General features: G+C 43.5%; 1 protein-coding gene across 2 annotated transcripts in view; it reads left to right on the top strand.

The window, feature by feature from the left end:
- Nucleotides 1–3,854, top strand: part of vash2 (vasohibin 2) — a 44,771-nt gene extending 40,917 nt beyond the window's left edge. For both annotated transcript variants that reach the window (XM_037750354.1, XM_037750355.1), the window contains exon 9: nucleotides 3,273–3,854. In XM_037750354.1, coding sequence (XP_037606282.1) covers nucleotides 3,273–3,342 — 70 coding nt within the window. In that variant the 3' untranslated portion in view covers nucleotides 3,343–3,854. The remainder of the gene's footprint in view (nucleotides 1–3,272) is intronic.
- Nucleotides 3,855–12,500: the final 8,646 nt, after the last annotated feature.

The raw sequence follows: 12,500 nt of genomic DNA on the forward strand, positions 1-12,500 counted from the left end.
GGTTAATACTCTGCTGCAGAGACGGGGTAACAGTCTGCTGCAGAGACGGGGTAACAGTCTGCTGCAGAGACGGGGGTAATACTCTGCTGCAGAGACGGGGTAACAGTCAGCTGCAGAGACGGGGTAAACAGTCTGCTGCAGAGACGGGGTAATACTCTGCTGCAGAGACGGGGTAACAGTCTGCTGCAGAGACGGGGTAACAGTCAGTTTCAGAGACGGGGTAACAGTCTGCTGCAGAGACGGGGTAACAGTCTGCTGCAGAGACGGGGTAACAGTCAGTTGCAGAGACGGGGTAACAGTCAGTTGCAGAGACGGGGTAACAGTCTGCTGCAGAGACGGGGTAACACTCTGCTGCAGAGACGGGGTAACAGTCTGCTGCAGAGACGGGGTAACAGTCTGCTGCAGAGACGGGGTAACAGTCTGCTGCAGGGTTAAACAGCCGACGGCACCGACGCCGCTACAGAACCGGGTTATTTCAGCAGCAGCATCCCGACGTTTCAGCAGCACCGTACACAGCGACACACACAACACACAGCTGAACCAACGGAAATAACAACATTAACAACATTCAAACAGATTTTAAAAGGACTGTTCTGTGAACATCTGGCTTCTCTCTGAGTAGAGAATAGAGAGATGCAGGAACGAGTCCTACAACCTGGAAATGAGTCAGCATTTAGTACTCAGCTAGTAGTGAGATGATCACTTCCTGTTAGTGGAGGGAACCAGAGAGATGATCACTTCCTGTTAGTGGAGGGAACCAGAGAGATGATCACTTCCTGTTAGTGGAGGGAACCAGAGAGATGATCACTTCCTGTTAGTGGAGGAACCAGAGAGATGATCACTTCCTGTTAGTGGAGGAACCAGAGATGATCACTTCCTGTTAGTGGAGGGAACCAGAGAGATGATCACTTCCTGTTAGTGGAGGGAACCAGAGAGATGATCACTTCCTGTTAGTGGAGGAACCAGAGATGATCACTTCCTGTTAGTGGAGGAACCAGAGATGATCACTCTATAAAAGATTGAAGGAAGGAATAGGAGGGATGGACTGCAAGATGTCAATGAGAGGATAAAGAGAAGAGTTAGGGAAAGAAGAGAGGGAGAAATAGAGGAGATGACAGGAGTAGAGGAGAAGAAGAGAAGGAAAAGATGAGAGGAAGAGGAGAAGAAGACGAGGCCTGGTAGAGGACAGGAAGTAAAGACTAAATGAAAATAGAGAAGAGGAGGAATAAAGAGTCTGTCGGTTCTCCTTGATGTGTCAGAGAGAGAGAGAACTGAAAATAAGAGACGATGCAGAAGAGAGGGAGAAGAAGAGAGGAGGAAGAGGAGGAGGAGGAGATGCCATGAAAGAGAGGGAGAAGAAGAAGAGAAAGAGCTGTGAGGATTAAATGTGATGTCTTTTAAAAGCTCTTAGTGAGAGCTGAGAGAGCTGAGTCTTCCTGCTCTCTTTCACTTTCAAAGCTGCAGAAATGTGACGTTACTGAACATCTGTCAACACGTCATATTACAGATGTTCTCAGTACAGCTGGAACCAATACTCTATTGATCAGTAGAGAGGCTGATCAATATTAACAGCAATACTGATCATCTCTTATCAGTCATTGAAGTCATTGAAGTCAGTTTCTAATCAGACATGCAGAACCAGCTCCTCAGCTTCTGAAAGGTGAACATTTGTTTTCTGTGGTATATGATCCTAAACTGAATATCTCTTTATTCAGTTTGAATCTGAGCTTTAAGACATCCTTCACTAGTTTCTGATATTTTATTATCAACCAATCGATTAATTGATCACGAGAGAAAAGACTTGCAGATGAATTGATGATGAACTGTTAGAAGCAGCAGTCATGAGACGCATCGATGGCCGGTTAGTTTAGAGACAGTTGAGGTTTAGTGGGGGGGGGAATCATCCGAGCCCCGACGATACCATCTTACTGTGATTTTAAACATCTTGCAATAATCTGAGTATTGCGATAAGATATATTGTATATATATATATATATAGTATATATTATTACCTTCTTTCAACTGCATATTATGCAGTTTGTCAGATTTCATTCTCATATCTGGAGGTCAGAGGTCAAGGTAACGTTGGAGCGTTATTTAGTGTTCTTCCCGACCAGCTAGTCTGACCTGGTTGGTACCGATGGACTCATCAGGTTCTCTAGTTTACTATGATACCAGGATCATCTCTCTGGCTTTAGAACCTCTGACAGACAGAACAGCAGCCCTCACAGTGTTAAGAGAGTTCATAGTTTATATAATAAAAGAACAAAGAACTTGGGGGGACATTTCTGCTTAATTTGATGTTGAGAGAGACAGACAGGAGAGACTAGAGAGACAGACAGGAGAGACTAGAGAGACAGACAGGAGAGACTAGAGAGACAGACAGGAGAGACTAGAGAGACAGACAGGAGAGACTAGAGAGACAGACAGGAGAGGCTAGAGAGACAGACTGGAGAGACAGACAGGAGAGGCTGGAGAGACAGACAGGAGAGACTAGAGAGACAGACAGGAGAGGCTAGAGAGACAGACTGGAGAGACTAGAGAGACAGACAGGAGAGGCTAGAGAGACAGACTGGAGAGACAGACAGGAGAGGCTGGAGAGACAGACTGGAGAGACTAGAGAGACAGACAGGAGAGGCTAGAGAGACAGACTGGAGAGACAGACAGGAGAGGCTGGAGAGACAGACAGGAGAGACTAGAGAGACAGACAGGAGAGGCTAGAGAGACAGACTGGAGAGACAGACAGGAGAGGCTAGAGAGACAGACTGGAGAGACAGTCAGGAGAGGCTAGAGAGACAGACTGGAGAGACAGACAGGAGAGGCTAGAGAGACAGACTGGAGAGACAGACAGGAGAGACTAGAGAGACAGGAGAGGCTGGAGAGACAGACAGGAGAGGCTGGAGAGACAGACAGGAGAGGCTAGAGAGACAGACAGGAGAGGCTGGAGAGACAGACAGGAGAGGCTAGAGAGACAGACAGGAGAGGCTGGAGAGACAGACAGGAGAGGCTAGAGAGACAGACAGGAGAGGCTGGGGGGGATGATAGTCAGCAGATGTCCGGACTGTAACCGGGTCACTGCGGTGAGGACTCAGACTAAATGGTGTTAAAGGTACCCGCTCTACCCGGTGAGCTACCGGGACGCCCCGAGGAACAAATGTTAACCAGAAGGAGGATTTCTCCAGCATGCACTGACTGATCTGACCGTTTATCTGTCTGTCTGTCTGTCTGTCTGTCTGTCTGTCTGTCTGTCTGTCTGTCTGTCTGTCTGTCAGGCCGGCCTCGGTGGAGAGGAAACCTCCGGAGCTCAGCACTCTCAGCGACGGCTACCAGATCCGCATCTGATCCCCTCCCAGTCATCCCACATCCGTCCAGCCTTCTCAGCCCTCCTGATCCTGAAGAGTCTCAACCTGCCGCCAACGTCTGCAGCTGGAGGACACAGCTGGATCATCAACACACTAAAACATGTTACGAGCCCTTCAGAGCTGGAACAGGAAGAACTTGTTCAAGTGGTTTAATAGTTCACGGTGGACGCTGTTTACCTGTTCAGTAGCAGTGACTCCTCCTCATCATCATCATCATCATCATCATCATCATCATCATCATCATCATCATCATCATCATCATCATCATCACTCACCTGGGTGTAGCTGCTCCTTCTCTCATCCTCTGACGGAGGATGAGCTCAGAAGAAGTGATCAATCAATCAATGTGTTTGTAGATTTACAACATTTTAAATCAATAAGAAACAGCGGAGCGGTCGTGTCCTGACCTCAGATCCAGATGTTAAACAGCGTCACGACTAACAGATGTGAGCTTCTCTCTGCACTGAACACGACTATAAGTACTTCACTTTATTGGTGTTTTCTGCCTGTTATCATGTCAGATGATCAGTTATCATGTCAAATGATCAGTTATCATGTCAGATGATCAGTTATCATGTCAAATGTTCAGTTATCATGTCAGATGATCAGTTATCATGTCAGATGATCAGTTATTCATGTCAAATGATCAGTATCATGTCAGAGAATGAATCAGTTATCATGTCAGATGATCAGGTTATCATGTCCAGATGATCAGTTATCATGTCGATGATCAGTTATCATGTCAATGATCATTATCATGTCAGATGATCAGTTATCATGTCAGATGATCAGTTATCATGTCAGATGATCAGTTATCATGTCAGATGATCAGTTATCATGTCAGATGATCAGTTATCATGTCAAATGATCAGTTATCATGTCAGATGATCAGTTATCATGTCAGATGATCAGTTATCATGTCAGATGATCAGTTATCATGTCAGATGATCAGTTATCATGTCAGATGATCAGTTATCATAAAGCACAATTTCACTACTGAGGATGTAGTCCGTTTTTAATGGTTGTGTCTCGGAAGACGTGGCAGGGACTGTTCCTAGAGGCCTGGAGGCTGCAGGGAGACGGACAGGTGGAGGTGTTGTTATCACTCTTTATTCTCATCTCCTGCAGCAGGAAGAGAACCGAAGGAATGTTTTAGTTCCTCTGTGACTTTTCAACAGCAGCTTAACTAAGACCACCAAGTCGACTGGATCGCATTGATCCGAGTGGACGAGCAGAGAATAAAGAGAGAGGACGTTCAATGAGCAGAGAAATGAGAGAGTCAGTAGAGAGGAGAGGAGAGGTGGAAAGGAGGGATGTAGAGAGAGGAGTCACTGCAGGAGATCAGTGAGCGATCATTAGAGCACTGCGGCAAACCTCCTTCCTCCCCCCTCTCATCCTCTTCCTCCTCATCCTCCTCTTCCTCCTCTTCTTCTGCCCTCTGTTGACACATCTCTGAACACAGAACCACAGCTCAGCTTCCCTCGGAGCCGCGTGACGTCACATAAAGAGAAAGACAGAAAGTGTTTCCTGATGTTCTGAATCATGATTTATTCAACAAGGTGATTATATTATTTATTGTGTGACTGAGAGAGAAACACTTCTGTTGTTTGAAACGGACAAAATCGAGAGACACAAAATCTGGTACACAAAATTGTGTTCATTTTTGTTTGAAAATACGAGTTGAGACTTTAATATTAATGAGATACATGAATGATCCGGCATCAACCACACTACAGCTCCATTACATCAGAACAGCAATATCCTGACAACGGCATCACTAGTAGTTCCCAACTAAGTCAGCAGAAGGCTGGTGGAGCTTCGTATGTGTTGACCAACCAACCAACCAACCAACCATCCAACCAGCCAACCACCCAACCAGCCAACCAACCAACCAACCAACCAACCAACCAACCAACCAGCCAGCCAACCAACCAACCAACCAACCATCCATCCAACCAACCAACCAACCAACCAACCAACCAGCCAACCAACCAACCAGCCAGCCAGCCAACCTAACCACCCACCAACCAGCCAGCCAACCACCCACCCACCCAACCAACCAACCAACCAACCACCCAACCACCCAACCATCCAACCACCCAGCCAACCACCCAACCAACCAACCATCCAACCAACCAACCAACCAACCATCCATCCATCCAACCAACCAACCAACCAACCAACCAACCAACCAACCAGCCAACCGAACGACCGACCAACCAACCAGCCAACCACCCAACCACCCAACCAACCAACCAACCAACCAACCAACCAACCAACCAACCAACCAACCATCCAACCAACCAACCAACCAACCAACCCGCGTGTTCACACAGTAAACTAAGCTGGCTGCTGCCTGCACAGCTGTCCCACCAACAGCTGGAATATAAAGCCGGTTTGTCCTCTCAGACGGAGGGACGAGGAGCGAAGGCCGACGTTGTTGGCTGAGTGAACGCTGAGCAACAAAGGCCTCATTCAAGACAGATTAATGTGGAGGGATGGATGTAACACGCTGAGCACGCCGTCAGGACGCTCAGCGAGCTGGACGATCAATGTTTTGGCCACAAAATGACAAAAAAAGAATCCAAACTTGTGATTTAGATTTAAAGGACGGCGCAAATCTGCTCTGCTTTGTGTTCGACAACCTAAAATATAACTGTAACTGTATTAATACAGTTTCTCAATCAGTAATTCAGATTTTAGATCTTAACAGGAGACGAATACGAGTCAGGAAGCTTCTGTACCAAGTGACCTATAAGAGCCCGTCAGTACCGTCAGTACTGACAACCATCATTTCACTGGTTCAGATCGTATCGGACGTGACGTCACGTCGCATCACGTCACATCACTTCACGACCGGTACGATCTGAACCAGTGAAATGATGGTTGAATATCACATATCAACGCTGGAGATAAAACAGCATTCAGTTCATATCACGAAATACGGATATTAGATACAGTATATATATGTGTGTGTATATATAAACATATATATACATATATATGTATATAGATATAGATATATGTCTATATACATATATATGAAGATCTAAATGCATCTCCGTTTGTGATGTTGAGTTTTAAGCCTTCAGACTGAGAGCTATATGAGTCTGTTTTAAGTAAGAGAAGCCGTGTTGAGGTGGAACCACGGCGCTCTACAAGCCGGACCCGTACTCCAAAGAACTCTCTAATGGGTTACTTGTTGATTATCACCTGACTACCATGAAGTCTGCGGAGCTGTAAGATCAAGAGTTACCGGAGCGTTGGTGAGGAATGGTGGACGCTCTCCGTATGTATATTTATCTGTTCAGTACCTGGTTCAGCTGAACTTCACTTTATGTAATTGAGCACAGAGAATCTGACTCCAGCATCAGGAGGATCTTACTGGTGGTGTCAGCCAGCATCAGGAGGATCTTACTGGTGGTGTCAGCCAGCATCAGGAGGATCTTACTGGTGGTGTCAACCAGCATCAGGAGGATCTTACTGGTGGTGTCAACCAGCATCAGGAGGATCTTACTGGTGGTGTCCAGCCAGCATCAGGAGGATCTTACTGGTGGTGTCAACCAGCATCAGGAGGATCTTACTGGTGGTGTCAGCCAGCATCAGGAGGATCTTACTGGTGGTGTCAGCCAGCATCAGGAGGATCTTACTGGTGGTGTCGACCAGCATCAGGAGGATCTTACTGGTGGTGTCGACCAGCATCAGGAGGATCTTACTGGTGGTGTCAGCCAGCATCAGGAGGATCTTACTGGTGGTGTCAGCCAGCATCAGGAGGATCTTACTGGTGGTGTCAACCAGCATCAGGAGGATCTTACTGGTGGTGTCAGCCAGCATCAGGAGGATCTTACTGGTGGTGTCAGCCAGCATCAGGAGGATCTTACTGGTGGTGTCGACCAGCATCAGGAGGATCTTACTGGTGGTGTCGACCAGCATCAGGAGGATCTTACTGGTGGTGTCAGCCAGCATCAGGAGGGTTTCAGGAGTCTGTTTTGATTGTTTCATCTCTATTCTTTGACTGTTTCACAGAACAGAAGTGTGTTTTGTAGCCAGCTGAACGTCTTCATCCTCTTTAACTTTGTGTTTCTACGACCAGCTATGCAGCCGCTGTGTTCGAGAGCAGCTTCTGACAAAGTAAATCTAGTCTTCCAGGTGTTGAGCCGCTGGAGGAGGGAGGTGTTAAAACAAAGCTTTCCCTCGGAGCAGCTCAGAAAGCAGAATGGTTCGACATGTTTCTGATGATCTTATAATGAGACTCTGGCACAAAACTAACCAGCTCCTCATCTTCATCTTTCTATTGTGAGTGTTGATAACTTTAGAAATGGTTTGATGAGCGTTCAGAAGAAGCACAAGGCTGCTCTGTCTTTCTCCGTGTTCCACGTTCCACACCGACTGACTGACGAGGAGTCCGTCCAACACATCTGGAGGACAAACCTTTGTTTTTCTGACGATACAAAAGGAGCTTCAGTTACAGAAGCGAAAGTTCACGAAGACGCACAAATGAAAGGTTTGGATTTAAAGACAAACATCCAGAGTGCAGTTTGACCCGACGGCGAGGACAGACTACCTGCTGCAGAGACGTGGACTGATGTAGCAGCTGAACCGTCCGTCTGCAGTACAGACTTCTCTGATTCACAATCTATCTTATTGAATGTTTCTGTTTTTTAATAAGATTCTGTTTTGTGGTTTTTGTGTTTTTGATTCATTGATTGTAAACTATCGTTGTGAATGAGAAGAATACGTTTATAAAGAACAAAGAGCAGCTTGGAGTTGTAGCAGGTCTTCTTCTTCTTCTTCTTCTTCTTCTTCTTCTTCTTCTTCTTCTTGTTTTATGGCCTTTTCATTGGTTTCCAAAGTGCTGACTCCACGTTTCTCTCCTCCGTCTGGTCCTGAACTCACTGCAACATGTTCTGGTTTGATCTTTTAACACAAGTTAGACGACATAACCAACTGAATCACACCGATATAAAGCACTCAGCTTTATTACTGACTAACTGAGTCTTCATCAGAGTCTAACTGATCTGAGACTCTGTTTATATATTTACTTCTCTTGTTCTATTAATATTATTCTTATATGATGCTGGATCAGTTCAACTAGAGGAGGTGAAGAGTCTCAGATGTGTTAGACTGTGATGAAGAGGTGGTTGGTGTTGAAGCGTTAGTCTGTGATAAAGCTGAATAAAGTTAACCCCGTGAGCTCCGGTGTGTTTGACACCTGAAGTCCTTCCTGTTGCTGTTCTGAGAGCAGCGGACAGACGGGCCGACGACTTCCTGTGAAACGTTAAAGCGTGTTTAACCTCCTTCCTTCATTTGAAGCTCTGCGTCGGCTCGCTGCCGGTCCATCAGACTTTATGATTTGAACATGAATTGTGTTACTGTAGACTTACCAGCTGACAACAGAGATGCTAATCAGTTCAATCCAAACCGTCCCGGCTGCACATGATGACGACATTCTACAGTTTTGCTGCATAAAAAAAATAGCGTTACATTTTGAATTGACAAATAAATATATATATTTTTCCTCCAAAAGCCAAACAAACATGAAACGTCATGAAACACGTCTCCGTGCCTCGGCTGTGTGTGGAGTCAGAATATCACCAGGTTCTGGTTCTCCTGATCAAACAACCTTTCTGAGTTTAGTTCTTGTTGTTTCTGGAAACATTCAGAAGCAGACGGCTCGGCTCCGTCGGCCGGTTCGGCTTCCAGCAGACGCTTCAGGCTGACGTCAGTTTGATTGTTTGTGTGGGAATCAAACCCACAACCTCTGCAACATCATCCAACCAGAGCTCACCGGACTGACTGGAGACGGGATTTTAATATGTGGAAACAGCACAGAGCCCTCAAGAGCTTTATTATTATATTATTATTATTATTAATAATATTATTATTAATATTATTAATAATATTGTTATTATTAATAATAATAATAAAGAGCGCCTGTTCCCTGAGTGAGCATGTGATGTGGTTTTGTATTCCTGTGGAGATCAACAGTAGGAGACGCTGTGACCCTCAGTGAACATTATTATTATTATTAATATTAATAATAATATTAATATTAATATTAATATGAATAGTGTTCCAGTGTGGGTGGTGTGACAGCAGCTGTTTCTATCAGCTTCTGTAGCAGCATGTCTTCTTTTAATAAATCCTCTATGTTTTTAACACGTCTCTTCTTTTGATTGAAGAGGTATAAATATATAATTAATATATAATATTACATGTTATCAGTTCTGGTTCTGGAGGAGTTCCACTGTTTGACTTTGTTTATCTGATGACTGCCGTTATTCACTTTAGAAGTTTATTTAACATAATAAAGTGTTTTATTATTATCAGTATTACGAGCTCCTGAAACTGAAATGATCCGGTTGCTCATCCGAGCCTCATCAATACGCTGACAGGATCAATATTATCGGCTGATTTTAGCTTATCACAAATATATTGGTGTTGGTATATACTGTATATATATACATATATATATACTGTATATATATATACAGTATATACACACTATGATGGCTGAAAAGTACTAAGAACCTGAGCTAGAGAAACACTGAAGATCTGTTTGAGGTCATTACGTTTTTATTACATGGTTTATCACCAGAGAACGACATTATTTTACACACAATGTTCCGAGTAGTACGCAACAAATCTAGATCACAGAACTCTAAAAACAGATTTAAAAATATTTTTTGTTATTTTTATCTAATTATAATTATATATATATATAAAATGATATATATATAATCATATAATTTTATATATATATATATAATTATATCACCAAAATATTTTTAATTGGTGTTATTTATATTTAATTATATAATATTTATAATTATATATAATATATAAATATATAACTTATTTTATTTGACAGGAGTAACACTGATAATGAATTCATATCAGTGTTTTCTGTTCGTAGTGTTTCATATGGAGCACTTATATCATATATTCTTATGACGGAGTGTTTTTGACATTTGAACATAAAAATACCGTTTAGAGAAAACTTAACGTTGTTGTTGGAGTTTTGTCTTTCCTGTGTGTGTTTTTGGATTAATGTGTAGAGATCTGAGAATATATATATATAACTCTAAATATATATATATATATATATATTTAGAGTTATGCTTCCAGAAATGGTGAGTAATTCTGGAGTAAAAACGTGAGAGAGTAGAAAGCAGACATCAGGTGTTGGAGCAGAAACAAACCAGAGAGGCGCTGTGGAGAAACACAGGAGGTCACTGGAGGTCACAGGAGGTCAGAGGTCACAGGAGGTCACAGGGACCAGGAAGTGGAGCCTGATGTGGTTCTGGTGGTTCTGGTGCACTGGGTCCTGGTCTGACTGGTTCTGGTCTGGTGCTTGTTGTGTTTCATCAGGAGGAATGAAGCCTGCTGTTTGTTATAATGTGACAGTTAAACAGTTAAACTCAGTGCCGGATGTACCGGAACACCGGAACACCAGAACACCGCGCAAAAACAACCGGTGCGTCAACATTACGTTAAATCCCTCCATCAGAGCTGGACTGGACCTCTGGATACCGACCGTTCTCCCGGTGGACCGGCGGATGGACTGAGCTCAGAGTCTGAATGTGATATGTCTGATAAGTCAAATGGACTTTTTTAAACCTGTCTCTGCGCTGTGCAGCTTGTTTAATCCTAACAAAGGGACAGCAGGGTCAAACAGTGACTTAAAACTGATGAATATTAGTTTATGCTAGATTATTATTATTTTTTTTATTTGCACAATTTAAGACTATACAACATTACAACATAAATAAATGAATAATATACAGTGCAGAGAGAGGCAACAACCCCACTGGGTTTATCTGAAGCCTAGAGACAAGATTAATGTAAAGAAATAATATGACTACATCACAGTGATAACAAACAATTAGGACAAGGTATATATAACAACAACCATAACAATACAGTAAATAATATCAATATTCACACTCAAAGTTTACACCAGAGGGGCCAATTATTCAGTTTTCTTTCCTGACATTTGAAGGTAAAATTAGAAGTTTAACATAAATGCTGTTGCAGTGAACTTATTATTTTGTTATTTTCGTTGTTTTAAAAGTCTCCAGAAACAAAGTCTCTGAAACTACAATGTTTCTGGGGGAGGACCCCCAACCGGTGGATCCACGGAGGACCGCGGAGGATCGGTTCTACCGGACTGAAAGAGGTCAGTGGAGCCTTTAAAGCTCATTAATGATGTTAAACTGTGCACGCTGACTACCTGCAGGAGAAAAGCCACAACATCAGAGTTTATGGTCACAGTGTGTTGGTTGGTTGGTGTCACATCATGATTCTGAGATTCCAGCTGGATGTGTGGTGATGCTGTGACTGAGGACTTATATTACGAGTTTTTAATCTAATTGTAGTAAAACTGTCCCAGAATAAAGACAGAACCGCCTGAACACAATCTCACTTCTGATTTCATCCAGTCACAACAGTTTGATCTACAGTTATCACTTTCTGTAACATCCAGCATCAGAACTCGTCTCTCTGCCGATGAAATCAAATATTGACTGAGTTCATCTTTAGCTGGTAAAATATCATTAAAAATGGAGAATCAATACAGTATCATGAAACATATATTGCATTATTCGATTTCTTCAGTATTTCTTACACGCCTCCAGTTTCTGTTAAAAGTTGACTCAAAGAAGTCAAAGTTTACTCTGCTTTATTTTGTTGAACACATTAGAATGAATGTGGTTGGAAACAGGATCAAATGGATGATAATCAAGTTGCAGCTGTAATATGCAGAAAGGTCTATAGATAATAGTAATAATGATAATAATCCTTCTGGATCATCGGTCATGACCCGGTACGGTGTGGTGGGATCGGGATCTGTAGAGACGCTGCTGTTTGTAGTTTCTCATGTTGTTGTGTTCGGGACGTTTCTGATCTTCAGCGTGGAGCTTTTGGACCTCGTGTGGTTCTGTAACCCTCAGCAGCCAATAACAGCGTTCAGGCCGACACATTTCGGCACTTTGTCACGCCCTTCGCCATCTGATACTGAGGCCCGTGGAGCTGAAGGGCAACAGCTCGCTTGATCTTGATTTTCAGACTGAATACAGAGCGTGAACGCGGAGCCGCACCGGACCGGCGTCCGTCTGACGTTCTGGGTTTTTAGCAGGA

Source organism: Sebastes umbrosus, chromosome 18 (genome assembly GCF_015220745.1).
Source record: "Sebastes umbrosus isolate fSebUmb1 chromosome 18, fSebUmb1.pri, whole genome shotgun sequence".
Lineage (NCBI taxonomy): Eukaryota > Metazoa > Chordata > Actinopteri > Perciformes > Sebastidae > Sebastes > Sebastes umbrosus.